This window comes from Sesamum indicum, linkage group LG2, assembly GCF_026168435.1.
Source record: "Sesamum indicum cultivar Baizhima isolate 11 linkage group LG2, ASM2616843v1, whole genome shotgun sequence".
NCBI classification, from domain to species: domain Eukaryota; kingdom Viridiplantae; phylum Streptophyta; class Magnoliopsida; order Lamiales; family Pedaliaceae; genus Sesamum; species Sesamum indicum.
Window position 1 is genome coordinate 18,457,191 of NC_142658.1, and position 26,043 is coordinate 18,483,233.

Below are 26,043 nucleotides of genomic sequence, written 5' to 3' on the forward strand. Positions count from 1 at the left end.
CTCTTTGCATCTGTATTTGTTTTTCTCTGGTCTCCTTCAGACTCATTGGGCTCAGTTGTTTACAAAAGCAAAAGTAAGAGCAGGAGCTTTGTGCACAGTATAGCTTACATGAGATGAGAGTTTCTATTGCAGAAGGTCGGAGCAGAGCTCTGTATATGTGATGCAATGATATGAAATGTTTGGGTTTTGTTTCAGAAAAGATTGGAACAATTACATAAAGATTGAGCGTCACGGATTTTATTTTCTTCACTGCTTTCTAATATAATGGATAAATTAGGTCCAACTCCCTTAAGATTTCCTCGTTATTTGAAAAATTATCAATACTCTATCATAATAGTGTCTGTCTATTTTGTCAGTTTCTGTTAGGGTTTTATTCAATTTTTGCATGAATTGTTCAACAATATTAAATTTTTTCAATATTTTTTTTTTCAGTTTTTCCTCAAAAAATTAAAATTTGACCAAGGAAACATAACTATGTTTAATAGTTGGAGGGAATCGATAATTTCTCAAATAATAAGACAACATTTGTAATTGTAACAAATTTTTGGGGTGTTTGATGTAATTTACCTTGATATTATTTGGCACTTTTATGGTGTTTTTCTGATCACCCTTCAAGTTGCACAATGGGTTGGACCTATTTAGGACCTACATGAATTAGCTTGTAAAGATTCAGTCCAGGATTGTCTCATTATTGTTCGTGATCGATTTTGAGGTAGTCCCGAGCCCTAAATGAATTTATTTTTAAATTCTGGTCCAATCCACGCATCAGCTCGATTGAGGTTCAAATTAGGCCCAATTGTGCCTGTGTTGTTATTATTATTTTATGAAATTTAAGGTGTTCTTTTGAATATAATTTATGGTTGTATGTTTAAATAAATAATTAATAAATTAAATTTCACGAAAAATGTAATGAGAAAAAAAAATAGTTAGATTGTATAATAAATTTAAATAATAATTTAACTAAAAATCTTAGTATAATAAATTTAGTAACAAGTTAAAAAAAATTAAAATAAATTCTGAAAAAAATAAATAAAGAGTATTAATGAATTAATGTACTAAAAGTTTAGAATAGAAGAATAAAGGTAAAAACATTTAGAGTTTCAAAAATAAAACATAACAGAACAGTCAATTTAGAAAAACAAAATTAAAATTACATGTCATAATTATTTAAATAAAAATGGTATAATAGGGCCGATCCAAATCAAGTGGTCCTAGGCCACTGAGGATTGGGCCCATTCCAGGTATCAATACCTCGAATTAGCCAAGGACTAGACCAATTTTCAATGGATCTGGGTCTAACCAACGCATTTTTTTATTGGCCCGATTTGGTCCTGAATCTCGATATCTTGAGCGACTCACTTTCACTCAAATAAATAAATAGAAATTGTTGTTCACTCATATGCGAGAATGATGTCTCGGACAAGTTTGCACATTGAGCAGTAGTTATAAAGAATCCTGCAATCTCTTTTTTCTCAAACGTTCTAACTTCAATTTTAAATTTTCTTTTTTATTTCCAAACAAATTTACAATTGTTTTTCACCATAATAGTAACCATCATAAACACCCCCCACACTTCAAATTTGAAATTCCCACAAATTTGATACTCCAAAGATGTTTTTTTGGGTAGAAAATAGTTGTCCAAGATTCTGTTCTATATTCCCATCAATATCATGAGAGGGGGGGGGGGGGGGGTATTGGTAGGATAATGTAGAGGATATGCTGTAAGAATATTACATAAGTTGGAATGGAGTGGACGAATGTGTTTGCTGGAACTGCATATTATAACTGTCTTATCTCACCATAACTTCTTTGGATGCATATTACAGCAATAACTATTCACTTTACTTACGCAACTGCCAATTCGCCATGCCACCCTATCCATATTTCTTCTATGTATTCACTCCTCGTCACTGCACGTGGTCCCCACGATTATATAAAAAACAAATTACAGTGCAAGATGAAGATGAAAAAATTATAAAAACAAAACAATTATAGTGAAGAAACGAGAAAGAAAAAATATAAAATATAAATATTAAAATTACTATTCTGACCATTTTTTTAAGGAAAAAAAATGAATTAAATGATAAATTCGAATATTCAAAAGTTGGTACGATAAAAAAGTTTTCCTCCTATAATAGTATAGATATAGATACTATTACTATTACTAGGTCTCGATCGGTTGCTGCTGTACCAATTTTGATCCAACGATTTTCATTTGTTTTTTTACCGCGCCCATACGAAACTACGATGTTTTGAGTTTGCTGGTTGGTGTGAAGCGTTGTCGTTTGGTCCGTTGCGGTGGTATCCATTTGCTACAGTGCGTCTTTGTTGTCACCTATACTCACCACCATCGAAAAAATAAATCAGTCATTATGTGCAAGCCAGTGAATTATACTCAATGTGTGTGCGTAATTTATTGTTTTCTTATTCATTTATCTAAATAATACCAAAAAAACATAAAATGCTTAAATAATTAAAATGAATAAAATAAATGAACTTTATATTCGTATAAATAAAAATTGTTAATAGAATTAATTAACCAAAAACAGAAGGTTATTAGTGGAAAGAAGACATATATGTAGGGGCATTTTAGTCATTTAATATTTTATCAACCAAAATTAATTATTCCAACACATTGAACCTTAATAAATAGTATAAAATTTGAGGAGATAAAAAAGTATAATACAACATAGAGGAGAATGATCATACTTTGGTAGTCTAAAATGACTAAAACACCCTCAAACACTATTAAAAGGACAAAAATATTTTCAAAACTTTTGTGTGTGTAAATATCCATTACAACTGATCAATACAGTAATTCGTTCAATAAACTGACATTACAATTAACAGAGAGATAAATTATAATAAATTTATATTAAGTGAAATAAAAATATAAACATCTAGTGGGGCTCGAACTTATTCATGGAACCTCAACCTTAACCACTAAGCTAAGACATCAGTGGTATTTACCTTTGTGTTTTCACAAATCCTTTTTTAATTTCTTTGAAATCCAAAATTAAAAAAAATAATAAACGGGAAGGAAAAAGAAAACCCAGGAATTGGATTAAATTGTTGGTGTTTCGATTAATTTTTTGTTATTTTTAGTAGTTTTGATGCTTTGGTCCGATGATATATTTTGAATAAATCGATTATAATCACATTTGATCTCAATGGTTATTTCTTTTTATTTCAAACACAATATTTTATAATTATGAAACCTCAATTTAGTGACCTTATTTGAAAGTTGCACACCATTCTAAGTTGGTGGGTCTTCATATATTTAATGCTGCAATTCCTAATATTTAGGGGAAAATAGTCATTTTTGGGTAAGGAACTGAGGATAAGATTGACATGGTGATGATGGTGCATTGAATGTGGATTACAATTCCTCATTCAATATTTCTTTTCAATTATTTTTTTTTATATATTTTATAAGGAATAATTATACTTCTCTTCCTGAAATTTAATATAATTACATATAAATTTTTTATAATTTAAAAAATTATATTTAGTACCCTTTAAGGTTTGCTTCCTTCTAATAAATAAATCCCTCTGTTAGTCAAACTTCACTGAAATTTTGCTGATATTAACAAAAAAAATTGACATTTACCATCGATTGACTGATTACTAATTTATTACAGGTCAAATAATTTTTTTCAGACTAAACAACCCTTATAATGGTGAAAATATACCTCCTCACATGTATTAATGAGTGAAGACGTATGGGGATAATTTGGTCATAGAAAGATTTATTGAACCTGCAATAAGTCAGTAACAAGTCAATAAGGGGTTAATATAATTTTTTTTGTTAATATTAACAAATTTGATAAATTCTGACAATGGAAGGACTTATTAGTTAGACGGAAGCAAACTCTATAGGTGCTAGATGTAATTTTCAAAACCACAAGAGGTTTATGTATAATTACACCAAACCTCAGGAGAAGTGAGTGTAATTATACCTTTATATAATCAATTTTGAATTATAATGAAGAAAATGATGTAATCTGGAGTTAAATGAAAAAAAAAAAAGAAGTTGATTTGGATGTTTAATTTTGCATTTTGATAATTAGTTGAGGAAGATGTATTTGATTTTGAAAATTGAGAAATAATAAAATATTGTAGAAATAATAATAATAATAACAATAGTAATAAAATATTGTGGGATGTGCTTAAAGAAATTAATTTTTTTTTTATCTTAAATGATAAATATATGATTACATCAATATAACTAAAAATAATAAAATAAATTATAATAAACGTACGTAAAGTGAGATAAAAATCCACAAATTTGTTCATGGGGCATCAAACTTAACCATTAAATTAAAACATCATTCGTCGAAATGAACCTGATATGCATTACGTGGATGTAAGACATTGTTTGGATGCGAAAAAATTTAACGACTATTTGAAAAAAAAATTTCAAATGACTTTGTGTCCGATGGAGTTGAAGCCCATCGTCCATCGTATTATTACTAAAAGTAGCTTAAAATGACAATTAAAGATTTTCAAATGCTATGAAGCATGGAATTATCCAAACAAGTTAAGTGGATTTATTATTATGAATTTGAAATTCTTAAATCTGAAATATATCAATCCAAACACAATATAGAAAAACATCCTTATTTTTCTTACTGATGATTCTTTTAGGATTAACAATATTGTTCATATGAATTTACACACACATAAACTATCAAATACTGAATCACACGAGACAACGTCACCACATTTCAATACAACCATTCATAATTCATGTAAATACAAATTCATATAAACATCATCGAGTTCACTTATTTTTCTTTGGGTGGTTAAATTACAAAGGGCTCCCTTGAAATTTATCATAATTACAAATACTCCCTTGTTGTTTGAAAAATTACAAAGATCTCTTTAAAATTAATAAATATTCCCTACAATGGTCGGTGATGCAGGGGTACTTGTTCGACTATCATTAATTTTTAAAGAGTATTTATAATATTTTGAATAACCAAATGATGTTTAGAATTATGATAAATTTAAAAAATGACTCGTTATTAAATTACTATTTTGCCCCCTTTTCCCACCCTCTCTACTGTGCAATTTGCCCCTGGGCCAAGGGTATTTGTGCCTTTTCCTATCTAGAAGGGAAATAAAATATTACATCATAGGAAATTGTGATTTGTGAATTATTAAAATAGTAGTGCACGACATTGTTGGGACTAGGAAACTTCACTATTCCAAAACATATGGAAATTACATTAGTGGACCATTATTTCACTTTCACCAATATTTGTCCCTATTTTCTCTTTTTCTTTTTGGAATTATTATCATTATTTTTGCATATACTCTTCTAAATTTGATAAATAAATTATTTTAAGACAAAAAGCTATTTATTGCTAAAATAATATCTAAATTTTTTCATATTAATTTTTATATAAGATTTCGTTTAGATATTTTTGTTCTGTATTATTAAAAATAATTTATGCAAAAATTCAACTACCAGATGATTAGATGTTATGATGAGAAAAAATAATTAAATTAATTTATTAATAATATCTAAATTTTAATTCGCCTTGCACTATCAATATCTATCACTTTTTTTTATTTAAAAAAATTATTAATTAAATATAAAATCACATTCGATATTGCGATAATCCGATCGTATTCTTAATCAAAAGTATGTTTATTTATCTGAACTGTATCAAAGTTTTATATGTGAATTAAATATTAATTAATAATGGTAAATGAAAAAATTAACATTTTCACGTTTAATTAGATGAATATATTTGAAATTTTTTGAAATAAAAATCTTATTTGTGAAATTCTAAAAATAAATAAAAAGGTGTCAGAAAACATTTCATGGTATTTATTTCTCTTATAAATATTCATTTTCCACGTGGCGTGTCTCTGTACCACATCTTTATTTTCATTGTTAATCCCAAAAAAAATAAAAGAAAAAGGAAAAAACTGAACCATGTTCATTTCTTCAAATTTCATATAAACGTGCATAAATTGGGATTATGGGTCTTTGATTCGTTGTTTGGGAACGCGTTGAAGAGCTAAAAGTTTGACTTTGCGGAAATAGCACTCTTTGGGTCGGCGGGTGTTGTGGGGCTGTCAATTTGAATGACAGCCCGTTTTGAATTCTTCTCCGGTTATGTATAAAACCCACCGAGAAAAGCAGGTGAGTTTGCCAAACCTATTGGAATTCGACGATTTCTTGTTGTTTTCTGGTTAAATTTTTTCTGGGATTATTACTGCATTTGAAAGCCGTATTCTTTGTCACTTTGACGCAGGTGGTTCGAGTTCTGGTTCTTGGATTTGTGGGTCTGTAAGCGATTCATTTTTGACAGATTTTGCTGTTGGTCATTAATGTGAAGGGATTCTTCTGTTCAGTATTTTCGTGATTTTGGTATGACAAATTGGAGAAATTTATAATGGGTTCCTTGTCTGGGATCTTGCAGAGGCCGGTTCTTGCGGCCTCTGCCTTAGCCGTAGCATCTGTTTCTGCTGATTGTTATGATAAATTGCGGCCTATTAGATCATCAGATACCTGCTCTTCCTTGGAGCAATCGAACCCCCCTTCTTCTTCTGCTTCTTTACATTCATTAGATGATTTAAATTCTTCTTGGGTGTCCCGAATTTCGGTTTCCAAGTTATCCCAACTGTCTTTTGTTACCGGAATTCGAATCCCCATGCCTAATGTACACATACCAATTCCAAACACCAGTGCTAATTATTCTTTGGTGGCGTCGTCCCCCGTTTTACTCAATTTATACCAATCAGCCGATTTGGCAAAGTCCGCTAAACCGGCTACATATTCTTATAGCTATCCTCCATTGCCATCAGATGTTTTGTATAGATGGCATTTGCCGGATCCTAACTCTGTTGATGTATCTGGGGTTTCTGATTGTTTGTCGGCTAAGTCTCGGACAGTAGTTGTGTTGCTAGGATGGTTGGGTGCTAAGCAAAAGCATCTGAGTAGGTATGCAGAGTGGTATACCTCCAGAGGCTTTCATGCCATTACATTTACTTTTCCAATGTCTAAGGTCCTCAGCTATCAAGTTGGGGGACAAGCCGAGCAGGATATAGAATTGCTTGTGAACCATCTCGCCGAATGGTTGGAAGAGGAGCATGGGAAGAATTTGGTCTTCCACACGTTTAGTAATACGGGATGGCTGACGTAAGTTTAATCACTTCAGTCTGTTCACCCAACCCATCCAAAATTTTGTATACCACAGGAAGTAGAAATGGAATAGAAAATGAGATCAAAGGGATGAATTTCCAGTGGTGTTTGTGAAGTAATATCTTGATGTATCTCTTGTTTGTCTTGTAGATATGGAGTCATTTTGGAAAAGTTTCGGCAGCAGGATTCTGCTCTAGCAGGGAGGATTAGAGGCTGCATTGTGGATTCTGCTCCTGTTGCAGCTCCTGATCCACAGGTAATGTTGATTGTGGTTCATCTTTTCAATAATTATCTTTCTCTTGTATATATGGACAAATTTGTTTGACTTTCCGTCTACGTTCTCTAGGTTTTCGCCTCTGGATTTTCTGCTGCATTTCTGAAGAAAAATAGTGTTGCAACAAAAGGTTCTGTTAGGAAACCTGATGCAGAGGTGACAATTGGAACCAGAACCTCCATTGAAGTCAAACCTGCATTAACTGAAGCAGCGCTGCTCCTCGTTCTGGAGAAGTTCTTTGGGATGGTTTTGAATTATCCTTCCATAAACAGGTAACTGACATTCATGATCATTCTGAACTTTCCGTCTTTTTGCAAATTTTTCTCAGTTGAATGGAGGATTTTTACAATCAAAATTATACGATATATCTGATAGCTTTACCAACTTGTATCTATTTATTAAACAAAACTATTACTACCTGATATTTCAGCATGCAATTGATTTCACATTTGTGGTCATGCTTTTGTTGTGTTATTCAGTTATATAAGATATCCATGAATCCATCTGATCCTTTGCACACCACGCAATGCAATTATTTGAATTGGGAACTTTTGCATTTTCATTTGGATATGTTTTATATATTAATTAGTATGTTCTTAAATTACAGGCGGCTTTCTGACGTGCTGAGCCTATTAACATCAGAACAACCCAGCTGTCCACAGCTATACATATATAGCTCAGCTGACAAAGTGATTCCAGCACCTTCTGTTGAGTCCTTCATAGAGAAGCAGCGAAAGAGTGGACGTGAGGTCAGAGCTTGTGACTTCATTTCCACACCCCATGTCGATCATTTCCGGAGCGACCCAAAACTGTATTCTTCACAGCTCACCCAGTTTTTGGAGGATTGTGTGCTGACATGCTGTAAACGCTCTTCTTGACTAGGCTGCTAAATAATCCCTGATTCTTTCTATTATTCTTGTTTCTTTATTCTGTACTTTTCTCCCATCTCTTAAGAGTTAAAGAATATCCCCTTACACTTTCGTCTCCTCTTCCTTCCACTTGTACTTACACTTTGATTTTGATGTATAGAGTTAAAGAAATGCTTGGATCCATTACCATCAATATACAAACTTCTTCCTGATTATGCTTGCAGAAGCACTTCGCCTACTCTTTGATGAGTGCCTACCAAATTTGTGTATTAATTAGTGGGTTCTATCTTTCATGTTCATACAAATTTTTACGTATGAGATTGTCTTCTATAGTTCTGTTGGTGTGTATGATTCTCGCAATGTAATATGTTATGACTCAACTGGAATGGTATTTCCTTGCAAAGTTTGGCCTTGTTCACTTGATGGCCAATGTCGTTATAGCATACATAACATAGCCAGATTTTATCATTGTGAGCTGATGGTGCTACAAGGTAGTTTGTAGGCCACAAGACGAAGTCGGTTGCAATTGAGCTTTCCTTGGTTTAATGTGTGGTATGCATTGCTACGAATTTGGACCTTCAGTTCTATGTTTGTCCCTTATGTTGACATCCACAAGTAAATGCTTTCAAGTATGGTTGGTTGCTACTTGTCATGCCTTGTGCAATTTGGATCGATGCTTAGAAATTGATGGGTTGAAATAAGTTGAAGCTTAACTTTTTACTTAGCCAATTATGACAAGTAACGCATAAGGTGAATGCTAAATTACAGGTTCAAGAAGTTATCTTCAAGTACAACCTGGGCTAACGTTAGCAAAGTTTGTTGCTAATGTTTAACACCACAGTTTGCTATTTGGATGCTTTGGGAGATGGAATAGGTATTATACCTCTACAAATACTCAGTTTACGGCTACGCAGGGCCTATTCAAAATATTATGTAAACTCATCTTTACAGACAAAAGGCCTGATAATGTTTTTACAAATTTGTACAGATTTGTCACACTATAGCTACCTTCTGTCACTAGCATCTATGGGGGGGGGGGGGGGGGGAGATTATATCATTTGAGTTCTTCAGGCTAAAGTCTCATCTTGCATCATGAATTGCCTGCTGCAGATACTTCAAAGTACTTCGGTGATTCAGAAATCCCATGAACCAGAACTCAAAGTTGTCCTCAGTCACTATCTGCACATACTTCTGTGTTGGTTTTTTCACATTCTCACTTTCAGTGGCTCTCTTTATTTTCCTCAATGGAATCATCACCTGCACATAGATACGGTAATGTTTAAGGTTTTTTTATTCCATCTTTGGATAGGATACATAATGAGGTTATAATTCCATGGAGCTGATGCAAGAAGATTATGTAATTTCACTTACCTTATAATGTGCTTTGAGTAGCTTTCCAGTCGGAGAAGAGAGTTTGATGGATCTCTCACTGCAGAAGGCAACTCTATTATTTGAAATGAAGAGTACTCCAGCTATCGGCCCAGCTGTTGTCGATAAATAGCACTGAGAAGCCTTCAACAGCTTTTCATCATCGCCAATTTTGAACTTCTGCTTGAACACTTTCTCCACTCCACCAACCTGAAGGATTCTCGCCCCCAAACTCAGCTTTCCTTTTACTGTTTCGCTCAACTTGGGTCCTAATCTCACTGCAGGATTCATAAATACTGCAATATCAATACATCAACACTGTCATATTATCATACAATGTCTTCAACTTTTTTTTAAAGTAGTTACCATGTTCTCGGATTCCTTGAGCAAAAACGTCCATGCTTTCTCCGAGTCTCATCATCTTAGCAATGACGGAATCTACTCTACCTGCATTTTTCCCACAGAAGATCACATCAGTAAGATTCAAACTTGTTCACAACGACAAAGCCGCAAATTCCTGATTTGCATACCGTGTCTGATTTTGGAATAATGTCTAGAAGGAGAAGGCAGAAGTTGGCATTGATGAGCAGCAGGATCAGGTAAAAGTGCTTTCTCCCCAGTGCTCTTAACCGAGACCGCATACTGTGATGAGGCGTTCGGTACCCCAAAACCACGTTCGCTCATCCCAGTTCTTGATTTGCTGTGTTTTGGTTCCATTCCACTTCCCTCCTTCAGTTGCATGCAACCAAGATGATGAACTGCTTCAGAATGCTCTCACCAACTCTAAATATCAGTCTCCAACCAGATACTTGCTCTGATCCAACCTTTCTCAGGCCTACTCTATTTAAATATGGAAAAGAAGACACGGTTGTTCGAACATAGCTTTTCATTTGCATGAGTCAGCTTTGTGTCACGACCACCAAAAAACTAAAGGTGTCTGAACAATCTTTTTTGACAAAAACACATCACAAAGTTGGTCTCTCTGCTTTCTTTTCCCTTCTTCTCTTTTCTTGATTTCTTAGGTGGCAACTCTAATGAACACAAGATTTTAGTCATTATTACAAGAGGTCTGCAATTAGACAGTTGTTAAGAAAGTATTGAGGAATAAATAGATTCTCAATCGCAAACATCCACCAAAGTTTGTTAGGAAGCGACTTTAGTCGGACCGTAAACGTGTTCAAAACATATAAAAGAGAAAATCAGTGGCAAGAAAGATTTACATGGTTCGAGAAATTCTCTTTCATCCACGATTACACAATCCTCGAATTTAAATGTAACATTGGATCAGACTCTACACTTCAACAAACTTGTGGCTTTTCTTGATCCGACTGCATGCAGATAGGTATTAGTACTTTCTTGAGCTGGCATTTGTGCTTTTTGATGTAACCACCACCTTCCAATGAACCAACAAATCAAAAGAAAAGTTGGATTTGCTTTTTCATGTATTTGATGAATACCATAATCGTTAGTTTCTTGTCCAAACATTTGACTGCCTCATTTTCGTTAATTGTTAGATATCTTCACGGGCAAGCTTTATGGTTTGTGGCTTATTACATTTTGCTTCATCCTAAATAAAATTATGAGTTATTATACACATTTATTTCATCCGAATAATCCCTATTAAAATAACATTCATCCTTTTCCTTTATGGCTAAATTTCGTTGACCCCTGAAATTAAATTTAGTTACACAAACACCTTTTATTATTTATAAGTTAAAATTAAATTACAATTTTTTATGGTATAATCATATTTACAAGTATAATTTTATTCAGTGATAAAATTTTATATAAAAATCCTTATAAGTACATTATACTAACATCTTTCTCAAAGAAGGTCCATGGCTTAGGTTCGCGACTTCAATTGCACTTAGGAGGAGCCATCTTCTTAGGTCGATCCAAGTGGTTGAGTCTATGTCATAATTTATGGCCGCGTGGCCTTGCATTCGCGTGACTCTTAATTAGAGAAAAAAAAAAAAAGTATAATTTTAATCTTGTAACTTAGGAGGTGGCATTTCTGGTCCTACACAAATTAATTTCGTTACTTTAAAATTTTAATAATTCTAATTGTTTTCCTTTTGGAATCCCCAATTTAATTGAGTCACATGAAATTTAGAACTAAAATTGCTAAAATTTTAAAATTACATGACTAAATAACAAAAGTTAATTTGTGCAGGACCAAATGCTATCCTGTATGCTGCAGGACTAAAATTATTCTTTTTTTTCTCTTTATATATATTAAGAATTTTACTATAAAATAAAATAAAATTTTATTCTCAAACTTGAAATTGTGGTGAAAAATAATTCATTAGCAAAAGTAATTAAAGAATATTCGTTTCATATGTAATAATTTAAGTAAATCATATTACGAGTTAAACAAAAAAATCTAAATTTCAGTAACTACAAAAAATTGACTCAATATTACGAAGAAATTTGATGTTAAAATTAGTGCGGAGCTAATTAACAAGTAAAATTCTTGTTGCTAATCTATATTGTTTAATATATATTTTAAATAATTTGTTATTAAATTCATTAGCAAGTGAATTTTCATTGCTAAACTCATTAGCAAGAAAATTTCTTGTATTACATAATATAAATTAAAAATAAAAATTTCACTTGCTAATTAAAATTATATTTTTGGCATCGATTGTGTCTGATCATAGTATATAGTATTCATTTATTATAATTTTTAATCTATAATGATTGATAGTGTAGGAAATAATAAATTTATTTATAGTGAATATATTATTCAATTAGGGTTTTCATCTGTAATAAATTAGCATGCGGGTCCAAAATGATATTTTCACTTAATTTGACTGCATGAGAGGAAGCTTGATGACTCAAATAATGTTGAGTTACCATACCTAGACATCGATCTTAAATCAGGTTTATAGCACTATCCCATAATATAAACGGCAAAATGATCTTAGTTATGACTTTGTGTATATTGCTTTTGATCGTGAAAAGAACTTGTCGGACGATGTTATGACTTCGCCTATATTGTTGTTGGTTGTGGAAATAATTTGTTGGCTGATGTGTTTGTAATTAGTTTAAAGTTGTTTTATTATTTGACAGAATTAGAGATGGAATGCATTCATTTACAATCAGAGACGAGATTTCCGTCTCTAATTTACCCATGTGACCTTGAGCTACCGTCTATAGCGTCGGAAATATCGTCGCATATTTGAAGGACGAATGTTTTGCTTTTAGAGACGAACCCGTATTCATGTCTTAAAATGCGAATCAGTCTTGCTCAAGAGAAGATGAAGGATAGAAATAACTGAGTTCATTCTTTCACCATAATGAACATTTGTCGTTGTAATGAAATGAGTTTGCATTTTTACAATTTTAATTTACAGTTAATATGAGAGTGTATATATAGCTAGCTTCTTCCTTACATACCAAAACATCGAATGATCTGAACACTTCAGCCTAAAAAGTCTCATCTGGCTTGATGGATGGCTTGCTGGAGATACTTCAAAGTCCTTTGATGATTTAGAAATCCCATGAACCAGAACTCAAAATTGTCATCAGTCACTATTTGCACATACTTCTGTGTTGGTTTCTTCACATTCTCACTTTCAGCAGCTCTCTTTATTTTTCTCAATGGGATCATCACCTGCACATGTAAAAGTATAACACGGATTATTCATGATCTTTTGCCGAAGCATAGGATAGAGAACGGACCGAAATGGTCGATAACTTAACTAATTACCTTATAATGTGCTTTAAGCGGCTTTCTGGTTGGAGAAGGGAGTTTGATGGATCTGTCACTGCAGAAGGCAACTCTATGATTTGAAACGAAGAGGAGTCCGGCTATCGGCCCAGCTGTTGTTGATAAATAGCACTGAGAAGCATTCAACAGCTTTTCCTCATCTCTGATATTGAATTTCTGCCTAAAAACTTTCTCCAATCCACCAACCTGGAGTATTCTTGCCCCCAGCCTCAACTTTCCTTTCACCGTTTCGCCTAGCTTTGGTCCTAATCTCACTGCAGCCAGCCATCACAAATCATTACTATGCTATAACATCGACACTACGATAAATCTGATTATAGATTAATCTCTTTAAGCACTTGTGTCGAGAGTAGTTACCATGCTCTCTAATTCCTTGAGCGAAACCATCTAAGCTTTCTCCGAGCTTCATCATCTTGGCAATTACTGAATCTACTCTACCTGCAATTTTACACCCAAAATCACATTAGTAAATACACAAAGTTCTCTGAACTCTTGATCAGGCCAGACTGATAAAGAAATGAAGAAGGGCCAGCTAGCTTACTATGTCTGATTTTGGAACAATGTTTGGAATTAGGAGAAGGCAGGAGTTGGTATTGAACAGCAGGATCAGTTAAAAGTGCCTGTCTTGAAGCGCCCATGAAGGACATTAATGCAGAATCTGATGAGCTGATCATTGGAATCCCAATAGCATTTTGATCATTCTTCTGCCCAATTCTTGATCTGCTGTGTTGTACTTCCATTCTACTTAATTTCTTGCTTGATGAGATATTGAAAATGCCTCAGGATTAAATCTTCAACCACCAACTGATGAAAATGCTGTACTGCTTCAAACTTGCTCAGCCTTCATCATCTATTTATAATTAGGGAAATAAGAAATCTTCAACCACCAACTTTTCAAGTGCATGAGTCAGCTTTGTGTCACCAAAACATAAAGCCCAAGACATGAGCTCCTCATCAACAATCTTTTTGAACAAAAATGCGTCAGAAAGTTGGCATTTCTTCCATGTTTTCTTTCTTTTTTGCTTTTTCTTGTGATTGGGCGGCACCCTAATCAAGATAAGATTAACTAAATATTACACGAAGCCTGCAAAAATAGCCCATATTCCTGTTTGGTGAATCTGATCTGAGTGTACGCAGATGTGGTGATTCTACTTTCTTGACCTGTCATTTCTGCTTTATGATGTAACTGCCCACCACCTTCATTTGACAAAAGAGACAGATAAGATTGCATTTTTCATATGTTTGGATCCCCAAATTTCTCACAAAAGGATTAAGAATAGGCTTACAAAAGTTGACTTGTCCAAATCTTAACCGTCCTTTGCCAGAAATCAGAATTAATGGGTATATCTATTTTATATTAATTTGTAGCTTATAATTATTTTACTTAATCTTGGATAAAGTATAATGAATAGTTTCAAGAACAGCGCTGATCTCTTTTATTATATTCCCATGATTGATTGACGAGTATTCTGCATGCACCCTAATCAATTTATAGCGTGCGATCAAGATACTTCATTTGTCTTTTTTAGTTTGAATCACGCAAAGGAAAAGCGCTTGAATATTACAATTATATCACTAGAAAAAATATAAGTTTTCGCTACGATTAATAAGTATAGCAAAAAAAAAAAAATTCGTGGTAAATACAAATCAACTACGACTTCACAACAGTCATTAGCCGTTGTTTATACAGAAGTGACAAACACATTAGCGATAACTAAAGCGAATGTTTTGAGTATAGTTAAAAATCTTAACGAATATTGATTAATTGTGGTAAAAATTTAAATTTTTACTTTGATTTTATTTAATCGTGATTAATAGTATTGATTTCTAAGCCGTGGTCATTTCAACTTAATTTTTTTATTGTGTATATTGGGTTGAATCTTCAGTCGGAGAGCCAACTTTTTAGGATGAGGATGTAAGTAGTAATTTCATTAAATTTTCTATATAGTCCAGACAAATTAGTTGAGATACATGCGACCTACTTCTTCCATCGCTGTCGGACTCAAACTCTAACATAAATAAAAAATTTAAAAAAAAAAAAGACGTATAAATGATGAGACATATAAAACTATTGCTTAGCAGGAAAGGCAAAGCAGAAAAGAAAAGTGTAGGTCTCATGCAAGTCACAGCTATGAAAGGATCTAGTCTTATCTGGATATATATATGTGTCCGTAAGGAATGAATAAGGTCTCTTTCTTTCTAATTTTGTCTGAAATCAAACCACATCTTGACGTGTAAAGGCTTTTCTAAATGAAAATTTTGCTCTATACCTTGTCCAATATAAATATATATATATATAGATGTATATATTATATAGCTAAATTAAGTTTTATGTTGTGGGATGATATTTTAAATGACTCGGTTATTGGAGTGATAATTTAGTAACGTTAAATCCTTAATTTTGTGCGATTTAAGGACTCCAACTATAAAAAATAATTAATTTGGTCGAATGATGTTGACGTGGATAAACTTTGGGCTTCTTAATTGAGATTTTTGCTGCCTGGACCGCAAATCACTTTTTTTACTATATCGGATATGATATGGAAAAAAAAAATAAAAAAGAGGAAAAATGACTCACATGTGCAACACGTGAGTCTATAAAATGAAAGAAAAAGAAAAGAAAAAGGGCACTTGAGATTTCTTTCATCTCAAAAACCAAAACCAACCCCAGAAAGGAAAAAAACCTAATCCCCCTTGATTTTCTTGTAATAATCGATAAATAGCAGGAAGACCATTTTGAGGTGAAAAGTGGAAATATATTGTAAAGTGAAGGTAGTATAAAGTTGAAAATGGTGATGATACAACAAAATCGTGAATCTTTCATTATAAAAAAAATGGCCCTTTTGGGATAGGTTTTGGATAAAAAACAACAACCTCAAAAAATTGAGTTAGAAAAAAATTTGAATAATAAGATGTCTCTCGTCCCAAATTTTGGAATGGATTTAGGACGACAGCTAACAAGGAGGAGCGATAAGGTGATAGGGCTAATGTGCGTCTATGGAAGAGAAGGCTTTTTTGTACTTGCATATGATAGAGCTTTTGTGTCTTCTTGTTGAAGAACCTAGGTTTCTGGCCGAAGATGGCCCTGGATGCCTCCATAGAGGAGGTCTAGGGTGCCTTGAGTCTTAATTAGAAGAGTACCCATCCAATCCTAACAAGAAGTCACATGTTAGCACACCAAAGGTAATAAAAGTGGCATCCAAGACCACTAAGTTAAAATGATGTACATACTCCCTAAGAGAAGTTTGTATATTAGGATTTCTTTTGCTAAAGGAGGTGTCTTCCTGTTCTCCCAGGGAGCCTCCAAGACACAGCTTTGCCAGTCTTGGAGTTCTTATTGAAGCCTATCAATATGTAACCTCCAATTGTTTTAGGTACCTTACTGCAGAATGGATGATCTCGCCTTCCCCTAAGGGGGATTTCCTGTCGTAAAGTTCTCTGCATATAGAAAGTTCGGTTAATAGGGGCATTAACATTGGTAATGATAATGATGGGTTGCTGAAGTCGGACATTGAATAGAGGTAGTAATAATTTACTTGAGGTCCTCCAACGGGAGGGGAACCATCCTCCCAAAAGAGGTATCCGAGGAAATATTGTTTTCGATATTAGTGGCTTCCATCATATTCACGTCTCATTTATGTGTTCTACAAATATCTCCAATTGATGCAAGCCAAAAAGAAGGTGCTCGAGTCCACTTGGAATAGAAAGTAGTGAAATAGAATGCTAGAAATTAATAGAGTGGAAATGAGTGAAAAAGAGTCTTATTGCTCGTTTCCTATGTACGAGAGAGATAGAGAATGACATTGAAGTAAAACTCTAAGTACGAAATTAAAGTATTCCCTTTCATCTAAGGTTATAGCATGAAGGTGAAAGTTATAGTATGAATGTAAAAAAACATGTAGTATTAAGCTCAAGCTTTTGGTATGAAGGTACAAAGTGTTTAATCCCGTAGGGGGGAGCTCTCTATTTATACGCAATCAATCAGTCGTTTGGAGAAGATTGAATCCATCGCGGATGTGGTGGAGTATAATTTTAAAGTGGTTGGATAAGGTTGAATCCCCCATAGATTCAGTGGAAGGTCCCCAGTAATTGGAAGATCCCTCTAAGTTCAGTGGAGGGTTATCTCCTGGCGGTTAGAGACCTACAAGTGTTTTGGGACAGTTGGAATCCGTTGCAGATGAAGGTATTACCTAGGGATAAGGATATTTTTCCTAGATTTTCGACAAGGAGGTTGAGGTAATACCTTTTTCAATCTGAAGTCCAGACTTTTAGGATTTATAAGCTACTTCTTGCTGGAGATGCCATGTTCCCTGAGGGGATTGCGGGTCCGTATTTGATTTTGTGAGGTTTACCACCAGTTATTCTATGTTGATGCCAGCTTGGCCACTCATAGGCACCACGTGATATGGGCTTTAACTTTGTTGGGGTTTCTAAGTCCCTAAACTATCTTGTGGGCCGCCTGAGACCTATTTGAATTTGGGTTCTCTCGAATTTGGACCGATCAGACTTCTTTTGCCCAATTCATATTTTAGGACACCTCTTGGCGGACTCCTTAGATGCTCTACCCAGACTGGCCTTTCGGGAGTACCCCAGGGCCTTACACGAGTTAGGCCACCTAGGGCACCTTAGGCCTTGTATTCTTTTGAACTCATGCAATCTCTTTATTTTTTTTGGATCGTTTGAACCTTTTTGAGCCATCCAATTTTTATGGGCATTACAAGACTAGAAGGATAATACGGTAATGGCAACTGCAATCTAATTACATGGAATTTGTAAAATTATATATTTAGTATATATATGACTGAAAATTTTATAGAAGTTGTTAAAGATACAGAAAACTATATATTAGATAACTTCTTGTATTAAAGAACCTTTGCTCCATCGAGAAATTCTGCATCTTTTCTGACTTCTTGAATTTTATTACCACCACATTAACTTTAATAAGATGTGTTAAATTTCAGAATGCAACCGGTCTTGCTCCTAAGAAGCTGAGCATAGAAATAACTGAGTTTTCACCATAACGTAAGCTCGTCATTACTGGTAACGAAATGAGCCTTAAGTTTTTACAAATTTGTACAGATTTTTGAGACCATATATAGCTACCTTCTATTGTTCTACATTAGCATCTACGAATGGTATGACCAGTACTTAATTTAGCCTAAAAAGTCTCATCTGGCTTGATGGATGGCTTGCTGGAGATACTTCAAAGTCCTTTGATGATTTAGAAATCCCATGAACCAGAACTCAAAATTGTCATCAGTCACTATTTGCACATACTTCTGTGTTGGTTTCTTCACATTCTCACTTTCAGCAGCTCTCTTTATTTTTCTCAATGGGATCATCACCTGCACATGTATAAGTATAACACGGATTATTCATGATCTTTTGCCCAAGCATAGGATAGAGAACGGACCGACGAGGTCGATAACTTAACTAATTACCTTATAATGTGCTTTGAGCGGCTTTCCGGTTGGAGAAGAGAGTTTGATGGATCTGTCACTGCAGAAGGCAACTCTATGATTTGAAACGAAAAGGAGTCCGGCTATCGGCCCAGCTGTTGTTGATAAATAGCACTGAGAAGCATTCAACAGCTTTTCATCATCTCTGATATTGAATTTCTGTCTGAAAACTTTGTCCACTCCACCAACCTGGAGTATTCTTGCCCCCAGCCTCAACTTTCCTTTCACCGTTTCGCCTAGCTTTGGTCCTAATCTCACTGCAGCCAGCCATCACAAATCATTACTATGCTATAACATCGACACTACGATAAATCTGATTATAGATTAATCTCTTTAAGCACTTGTGTCGAGAGTAGTTACCATGCTCTCTAATTCCTTGAGCGAAACCATCTAAGCTTTCTCCGAGCTTCATCATCTTGGCAATTACTGAATCTACTCTACCTGCAATTTTACACCCAAAATCACATTAGTAAATACACAAAGTTCTCTGAACTCTTGATCAGGCCAGACTCATAAAGAAATGAAGAAGGGCCAGCTAGCTTACTATGTCTGATTTTGGAACAATGTTTGGAATTAGAAGAAGGCAGGAGTTGGTATTGAACAGCAGGATCAGTTAAAAGTGCCTGTCTTGAAGCGCCCATGAAGGGCATTAATGCAGAATCTGATGAACTGATCATTGGAATCCCAATAGCATTTTGATCATTCTTCTGTCCAATTCTTGATCTGCTGTGTTGTACTTCCATTCTACTTAATTTCTTGCTTGATGATGAGATATTGAAAATGCCTCAGAATTAAATCTTCAACCACCAACTGATGAAAATATTGCTGTACTGCTTCGAACTTGCTCAGCCTTCATCATCTATTTATAATTAGGGAAATAAGAAATCTTCAACCACCAACTTTTCAAGTGCATGAGTCAGCTTTGTGTCATCAAAATATAAAGCCCAAGACATGAGCTCCTCATCAACAATCTTTTTGAACAAAAATGCGTCAGAAAGTTGGCATTTCTGCCTTGTTTTCTTTCCTTTTTTGCTTTTTCTAGTGATTGGGCGGCACCCCTAATCAAGATAAGATTAACCAACCTGCAAAAATAGCCCATATTTTAAGCACACACCAAACCAACTTGTAAATCTACTTTTATGAGCTGTCATCTGTGCGTTATGATGTAACTGTCCACCAACTTCATATGACAAAGAGACAGATAAGATTGCACTTTGATCATATTTGGATTACCAATTTCCTCAGTTTGAGGATCAGAACATATATATATATATAGATATATATATGATCACTTACTATCCAAATCTTGAACTCCTTATTTGCTGAAATTCAGAATTGATCATGGGTATATGTAATATTATAATTAGTTATGTTTACTTGATCTTGGATAAGGTAATTAAATGAATGAATCGTTTCAAGAACAAGCCTCATATATCTCTTTAATTTTATGTTATTCCCTTGATTCATTGATAACTAATTTGCATGCAGACTAATGAATTTAGCTTCAAATCGTGTGATCATGATCAACATGTTTTATTTGTCTTTTTCAAGAAATGTGTTCCTTTGTCCAGCTGATGTCATTTTTAGTAAACAAGAATATTAATTTATAGGGTTGAATCTTCACTCTACGCCAACTTTTCAGGATGAGGATGTAAGTAATTGTTCCATTAAATTTTCTATGTAGTCCAGACATAAATTAGTTGAGATACATGGGGAGCTACTTCTTCCATCACGATCAGATTCTAACATAAAAAATTTGGATAAAGAAATATAAAAAGCCGTGTTGCTTAGCAAGAAAGGCAAAGGAGTCTAGCTCACATGCAAGTCGCAAGTATTAAAGGATCTTTTAAGGCTTATCTATCTATATATATATATATATATGCTCGCGTAAGCAATGAATGAGGTCTCTTTCTTTCTAGTTTTGTTTAAAATCAAAGGATATCTTGACGTCTGATGTGGGGATATTCATACACCCCATTAGGAACCTTCATTATATATTGAGAGACCTTGTAAGATATCAGGATTGATGAAAATCCCCAGAGTTACTTTGCTACAAAGGACGAACCTTGAAGCACTTAGAATGTAAAGAAAATTTGAAGATCTTTAGGAAGTTACATTTTGACATCTGAACAGTGAAAACAGAATGTCAAAAGAGTACGCGAGTACTTTTCAAACTGCACAATCTTAGTCCCCTGGACCACTTCCTGTCGCTATTCTACGGATATGTATGGCTCATTGCGCCCCGTTGAATCAAGAATTGATGTAAGGGTGTACACGAAATTGTATGATCCACTGGCACATATAAATATAGCTCTCTATACATGTTGATCACTCTAACTCGCATATATTCTGTAAATACTTCCTTGAAATCCAACTGACTTGAGTGTCAGAAAACCATCGCCGAAATTCCTTTCGACTTGGCTCTAACGTGCGTTTCTCTTGCAGGTTATCTTCATTCTCTGGAGATTGTCTATATATTTGCTCCTAAAACCTTCAGCACCCCTTGATGGCATAAAGGATACCTTGGATATTTCCCTGATACAGCAACGTCTAAAGGCTTTTCACATGTTTAGTGAAATTTTTTCCTTATACCCCGTATATAAAGGATAGTGGCAAAAATTATAGGGGTGGCAATTAATAGCTTAGAATTAAATTTTTCTCAACAATTGCAGGACTTCGGCTGTCCAAATTTTAAAAAATAGGTGGAATTTTTTGAGGCAGCCAAATTTAGAATTTTTTTTAAATTGGGGAAAAAGCTTATTGAACATTTATTTACTATTCATCCGCCACATAAGCATTGACATGAAAAAATTCCCTCCTACATAAGCAATGACACGGAAAGAAAAGGGAAAAATATTTTTTTCTATTCGGGAGTTTTATACTTATCAGACATTTTCTTTATCTTTTCTCCGTCATAAAAGCACTTATATAAAACAAAGGTCAAATTACATAAAAATAAGCTTTGCAATTTATTTTATACTAGCTTTCGTGCATGATATAGCGTCTATGCATACATATAATACATAATTTTACACACTTTGAAATGCATTGATAAGATCAATGGAAGCCCAATTAAGCTTTGAGAAATATGCCCGAATAGCCTGCATTCTAGGATTCCCGTGCGAGCATTTCCCTACCACAGCAAACTTTAAATGCGCAGCAAGGTGCTCCATCTCCATCTCCTCGGCCGGGAAATTGATGGCGCTGTGGCCGCCCCATAGAGACATTGATTCATTTTATTAAATTAAAATATAAATATAAATATACATAAATTAAATTAATTTTATTTTCATTCAACTTGCAGTATTACACTATTAATTAGGTAGCTTAGCTTATAATTTATTGTCATATAAAATAATATTTGTGTATACAGAGGTGTTGATGGGTCAAAATCAGAGGGTCAACTTCAATAAAATAACATGGGAAATGACGTGGGATACACAATTTAGACATGTGAAAAAAGATGATGATAAGGGGAAAAAGACATTGCTTGCGTGTAGGTCCTGTCCTTTCGGAGCTGTGACCTGCATGTCAGCCTACACTTTATATTTTTGCCTTTGCCCATCTTGCTAACCATTTTTTTTTTTTTTTTTGTTCAATATATATATATATATAATGATGGTTCAATATAAAAAAATTGCCTTAGAAATTCATTTGAAAAGAAGAATAAAATACCCCCCAAAATGCAAATTTAGCTAGAATATGGAGTTCGTGAAGAATTTAATTCTAAAATTTAAATATTTTTTGACAATTTTAAAAATTAAGTTGAGATCCGCAAGAACAATTTATGATTATATCCAATTTGATTGTCATAAGCCCTTTATCTTTGTAAAAATCATCATCAATATTCCAACAAGATCATCTTCCCCCTCTTCATCTAATCCATTTTCTTTTTCTTTATCACTACCTTTTTTTTATATTCATCTCTTCTTCGTGAAATTTAATAAAATCTCAAATCCCCAAAAATTCTGGTTCAGCAGAATTTAAATCAATTTTTGGCGGAAGGACCGAATTTGCAAAATATTAATAAATTTCGAAACTAAAATATGATGTTGGATTGTAATTTTGCCTAAACTCTACAATTGTTATCATTTGGTGTTGGATTGATCAGTTCACATGCAAAATAATCATCAAAAAATCAAGTAAAGTCACCTTATCCAAGATGAAGCAAACATAATAAAAAAGATTATAAGCCACAAATTAATATTCAATATGCCTTCCATCAATTCTGAGTTTCAGGAAATGGAGAGGTGCATCATGTTCTGATCCTCAAAGTGAGGAAATTGGCAACCAAAAAATATATAAAGGCAATCTCATCTTTTCTTTTTGCATTTGGAGATGGTGGTGAGCAGTTGCATCATAAAGCAGAGATGACAGCTCAAGAAAGTAGAATCTCCACATCATCGGCATACACTCAGAACCACCAAACAGAAACTTAATTTGCTGTGTTTTTTAATTGAACCGATCTTATTATATTAACCCTAAAATATGGGCGAATTTTGCAGGCCTCTTGTGAAAATTATTTAATGCTATCTTGATTAGGGAAAAAGCAAAAAAGAAAGAAAACTAGGCAGAAATACCAACTTTCTGACGTATTTTATTTGTTCAAAAAGATTGTTGATCAGGAGTTATGTTTCGATGACACAAAGCTGACTCATGCACTTGAAAAGTTGGTGGTTGAAGATTTCTTATCTCCCTAATTATAAATAGATGATGAAGGCTGAGCAAGTTTGAAGCAGTACAGCGTTTTCATCAGTTGGTGGTTGAAGATTTAATCTGAGGCATTTTCAATATCTCATCATCAAGCAAGAAATTAAGTAGAATGGAAGTACAACACAGCAGATCAAGAATTGGGCAGAAGAATGATCAAAATGTTAATAGGATTCCAATGATCAGCTCATCAGATTCTGCATTAATGTCCTTCATGGGCTCTTCAAGACAGGCACTTTTACCTGATCCGGCTGTTCAATACCAACTCCTGCCTTCTCCTAATTCCAAACATTGTTCCAAAATCAGACATAGTAAGCTAGCTGGCCCTTCTTCATTTGTTTATCAGTCTGGCCTGATCAAGAGTTCAGAGAACTTTGTGTATTTACTAATGTGATTTTGGGTGTAAAATTGCAGGTAGAGTAGATTCAGTAATTGCCAAGATGATGAAGCTCGGAGAAAGCTTAGATGGTTTCGCTCAAGGAATTAGAGAGCACGGTAACTACTCTCGACACAAGTGCTTAAAGAGATTAATCTATAATCAGATTTATCATAGTGTCGATGTTATAGCATAGTAATGATTTGTGATGGCTGGCTGCAGTGAAATTAGGACCAAAGCTAGGCGAAACGGTGAAAGGAAAGTTGAGGCTGGGGGCAAGAATACTCCAGGTTGGTGGAGTGGACAAAGTTTTCAGGCAGAAATTCAATATCAGGGATGATGAAAAGCTGTTGAATGCTTCTCAGTGCTATTTATCGACAACAGCTGGGCCGATAGCCGGACTCCTCTTCGTTTCAAATCATAGAGTTGCCTTCTGCAGTGACAGATCCATCAAACTCCCTTCTCCAACCGGAAAGCCGCTCAAAGCACATTATAAGGTAATTAGTTAAGTTATCGACCATTTCGGTCCGTTCTCTATCCTATGCTTCGGCAAAAGATCATGAATAATCCGTGTTATACTTATACATGTGCAGGTGATGATCCCATTGAGAAAAATGAAGAGAGCTGCTGAAAGTGAGAATGTGAAGAAGCCAACACAGAAGTATGTGCAAATAGTGACTGATGACAATTTTGAGTTCTGGTTTATGGGATTTCTAAATCATCAAAGGACTTTGAAGTATCTCCAGCAAGCCATCCATCAAGCCAGATGAGACTTTTTAGGCTGAATTAAGTACGGTTCATAGCATTCATAGATGCTAATGCAGAACAATAGAAGGTAGCTATATATGGCCTCAAATATCTGTACAAATTTGTAAAAACTTAGGCTCATTTCGTTACAAGTAATGACGAGCTTACGCTATGGTGAAACAACGAACTCAGTTATTTCTATATATACTGTAAATCCTCGTAGCGAGACCGGTTGCATTCTGAAATTTCAGACACCTTATCAAAGTTAAAATTCTAGAGAATCGGAAAGAAGTTAGAAAAGATGTGGAATTTCTGGACGGAGCCACCTATTATTTTTGCCACAGATAACAAGAGAGCAGGATCAAGAATCCTCCCCCGCAGAGTAGGGCGCCGCGCCGCCCCCTCCTCACCTCTCGGCAACGGCATCTCCCAAATCTATTTCTATCTGGGCGACCGCCTCCGTCGCCCTCCACCTCTGCGGCGCCTAAATTCAGGAACACCAGAGGGGTAGGGAAGGAGGGCAGCGGCAGGGGGTGGGGGGTTAATTTTTTTTTAAAATAATAATATTAGTTTATAAATTATAATTATACATTTCATTTAATTCAAAATTTAATAAATATTTCTTTCTTCCAAAATATGTTAAATATGTCTTTCGACTCATATTCAAGTCCAAGTAAGATAAAAAATTCCAAAAAAATATTTAGTAGGACCAAAATGCTACCCAAAGAAATTAAAGGATAAAATACTGACAAATTTGCCAGTATAGGAAATGTAGCCAATTTTTAAAAGGCCGCGTGAGATGCACATGCATTATTCCAATGAGAAGGATAAACTTTAACAAAAAAAAGGACTAAAATCAAGAAAAATTAAAAAAGATGTAAAACTATAATATTATTTTAAAAAATTAAAGGATTGAAACGTCAAATAACTTAAATTATGTGATTAAAAGTACGTTTCACCTTACGTAGTCATCGACTAATGATCAACTAAGAGAAGGGATCTTTATGCCAAAATTTAGAACCTCAGGAGAGGTCTACGCAAAAACCCTATTTCTTCCAAAATTATACAGTTGAAATACATAAAAGTTAGGGCAAAACAGCGGTATTCGCAGTCCTTAAAGTTCGATGAGTGTTGTATAACTTTAGTACCTAATTGATGGGGGTAAAACCCTATTTTCTCGTAAAAAGACAACTTTGCCCTTGATGGGGCCCAAAATCGCAAGTTTGCCAGCATGACCCGCGCCACTTTCACCGGGTCGGGTCGCGACGACCTGGAGCACGTGGCACGCGCGTAGCGGGTCGATAGACCCCTTGGTTCTCTATATATACCTCCCAGTCAGTGTATTAGA

General features: G+C 34.4%; 5 protein-coding genes across 5 annotated transcripts; 2 read left to right on the plus strand and 3 right to left on the minus strand.

Moving 5' to 3' along the window:
• The first annotated feature begins 5,999 nt into the window (after positions 1-5,999).
• LOC105156115 (alpha/beta-Hydrolases superfamily protein) lies at positions 6,000-8,617 on the plus strand. The gene is made up of 5 exons (XM_011072161.3): positions 6,000-6,157; positions 6,270-7,156; positions 7,310-7,415; positions 7,506-7,705; positions 8,041-8,617. The coding sequence occupies exons 2-5, from the start codon at positions 6,411-6,413 to the stop codon at positions 8,309-8,311; spliced, it is 1,323 nt and encodes a 440-aa protein (XP_011070463.1). The 5' UTR covers positions 6,000-6,157; positions 6,270-6,410; the 3' UTR covers positions 8,312-8,617.
• A 431-nt stretch (positions 8,618-9,048) lies between these two features.
• Positions 9,049-10,582, minus strand: LOC105156116 (putative GEM-like protein 8). Its single transcript, XM_011072163.3, has 4 exons — positions 10,201-10,582; positions 10,037-10,117; positions 9,674-9,948; positions 9,049-9,559 (listed from the first exon to the last, which is right to left on the minus strand). The coding sequence occupies exons 1-4, from the start codon at positions 10,409-10,411 to the stop codon at positions 9,383-9,385; spliced, it is 744 nt and encodes a 247-aa protein (XP_011070465.2). The 5' UTR covers positions 10,412-10,582; the 3' UTR covers positions 9,049-9,382.
• A 2,349-nt stretch (positions 10,583-12,931) lies between these two features.
• Positions 12,932-14,351, minus strand: LOC105156119 (putative GEM-like protein 8). The gene is made up of 4 exons (XM_011072166.3): positions 13,945-14,351; positions 13,761-13,841; positions 13,383-13,657; positions 12,932-13,286 (listed from the first exon to the last, which is right to left on the minus strand). Exons 1-4 carry the CDS (start codon positions 14,141-14,143, stop codon positions 13,110-13,112), a joined length of 732 nt encoding a protein of 243 aa, XP_011070468.1. The 5' UTR covers positions 14,144-14,351; the 3' UTR covers positions 12,932-13,109.
• A 4,047-nt stretch (positions 14,352-18,398) lies between these two features.
• LOC105156118 (putative GEM-like protein 8) lies at positions 18,399-19,868 on the minus strand. The gene is made up of 4 exons (XM_011072164.3): positions 19,407-19,868; positions 19,223-19,303; positions 18,845-19,119; positions 18,399-18,748 (listed from the first exon to the last, which is right to left on the minus strand). Exons 1-4 carry the CDS (start codon positions 19,603-19,605, stop codon positions 18,572-18,574), a joined length of 732 nt encoding a protein of 243 aa, XP_011070466.2. The 5' UTR covers positions 19,606-19,868; the 3' UTR covers positions 18,399-18,571.
• Positions 19,869-23,440: 3,572 nt separating this feature from the next.
• On the plus strand, positions 23,441-24,940 carry LOC105156120 (GEM-like protein 4). The gene is made up of 4 exons (XM_011072168.3): positions 23,441-23,883; positions 23,987-24,067; positions 24,171-24,445; positions 24,542-24,940. The coding sequence occupies exons 1-4, from the start codon at positions 23,685-23,687 to the stop codon at positions 24,716-24,718; spliced, it is 732 nt and encodes a 243-aa protein (XP_011070470.1). The 5' UTR covers positions 23,441-23,684; the 3' UTR covers positions 24,719-24,940.
• Positions 24,941-26,043: the final 1,103 nt, after the last annotated feature.

What these genes read in the sequence shown, in the direction of transcription:
- LOC105156115 (XM_011072161.3), top strand. Translation starts at nt 6,411, where the DNA reads ATGGGTTCCTTGTCTGGGATCTTGCAGAGGCCGGTTCTTGCGGCCTCT. An exon ending in AGTAATACGGGATGGCTGAC is followed by an intron (nt 7,157 to 7,309) that starts GTAAGTTTAATC and finishes TTTGTCTTGTAG; the next exon opens with ATATGGAGTCATTTTGGAAA. An exon ending in AATTATCCTTCCATAAACAG is followed by an intron (nt 7,706 to 8,040) that starts GTAACTGACATT and finishes CTTAAATTACAG; the next exon opens with GCGGCTTTCTGACGTGCTGA.
- LOC105156120 (XM_011072168.3), top strand. Translation starts at nt 23,685, where the DNA reads ATGGAAGTACAACACAGCAGATCAAGAATTGGGCAGAAGAATGATCAA. An exon ending in TTGTTCCAAAATCAGACATA is followed by an intron (nt 23,884 to 23,986) that starts GTAAGCTAGCTG and finishes GTAAAATTGCAG; the next exon opens with GTAGAGTAGATTCAGTAATT. An exon ending in CGCTCAAAGCACATTATAAG is followed by an intron (nt 24,446 to 24,541) that starts GTAATTAGTTAA and finishes ATACATGTGCAG; the next exon opens with GTGATGATCCCATTGAGAAA.
- LOC105156116 (XM_011072163.3), bottom strand. Translation starts at nt 10,411, where the DNA reads ATGCAACTGAAGGAGGGAAGTGGAATGGAACCAAAACACAGCAAATCA. An exon ending in TTATTCCAAAATCAGACACG is followed by an intron (nt 10,118 to 10,200) that starts GTATGCAAATCA and finishes GGAAAAATGCAG; the next exon opens with GTAGAGTAGATTCCGTCATT. An exon ending in TCAAGGAATCCGAGAACATG is followed by an intron (nt 9,949 to 10,036) that starts GTAACTACTTTA and finishes TGAATCCTGCAG; the next exon opens with TGAGATTAGGACCCAAGTTG.
- LOC105156118 (XM_011072164.3), bottom strand. Translation starts at nt 19,605, where the DNA reads ATGGAAGTACAACACAGCAGATCAAGAATTGGACAGAAGAATGATCAA. An exon ending in TTGTTCCAAAATCAGACATA is followed by an intron (nt 19,304 to 19,406) that starts GTAAGCTAGCTG and finishes GTAAAATTGCAG; the next exon opens with GTAGAGTAGATTCAGTAATT. An exon ending in CGCTCAAAGCACATTATAAG is followed by an intron (nt 18,749 to 18,844) that starts GTAATTAGTTAA and finishes ATACATGTGCAG; the next exon opens with GTGATGATCCCATTGAGAAA.
- LOC105156119 (XM_011072166.3), bottom strand. Translation starts at nt 14,143, where the DNA reads ATGGAAGTACAACACAGCAGATCAAGAATTGGGCAGAAGAATGATCAA. An exon ending in TTGTTCCAAAATCAGACATA is followed by an intron (nt 13,842 to 13,944) that starts GTAAGCTAGCTG and finishes GTAAAATTGCAG; the next exon opens with GTAGAGTAGATTCAGTAATT. An exon ending in TCAAGGAATTAGAGAGCATG is followed by an intron (nt 13,658 to 13,760) that starts GTAACTACTCTC and finishes GGCTGGCTGCAG; the next exon opens with TGAGATTAGGACCAAAGCTA.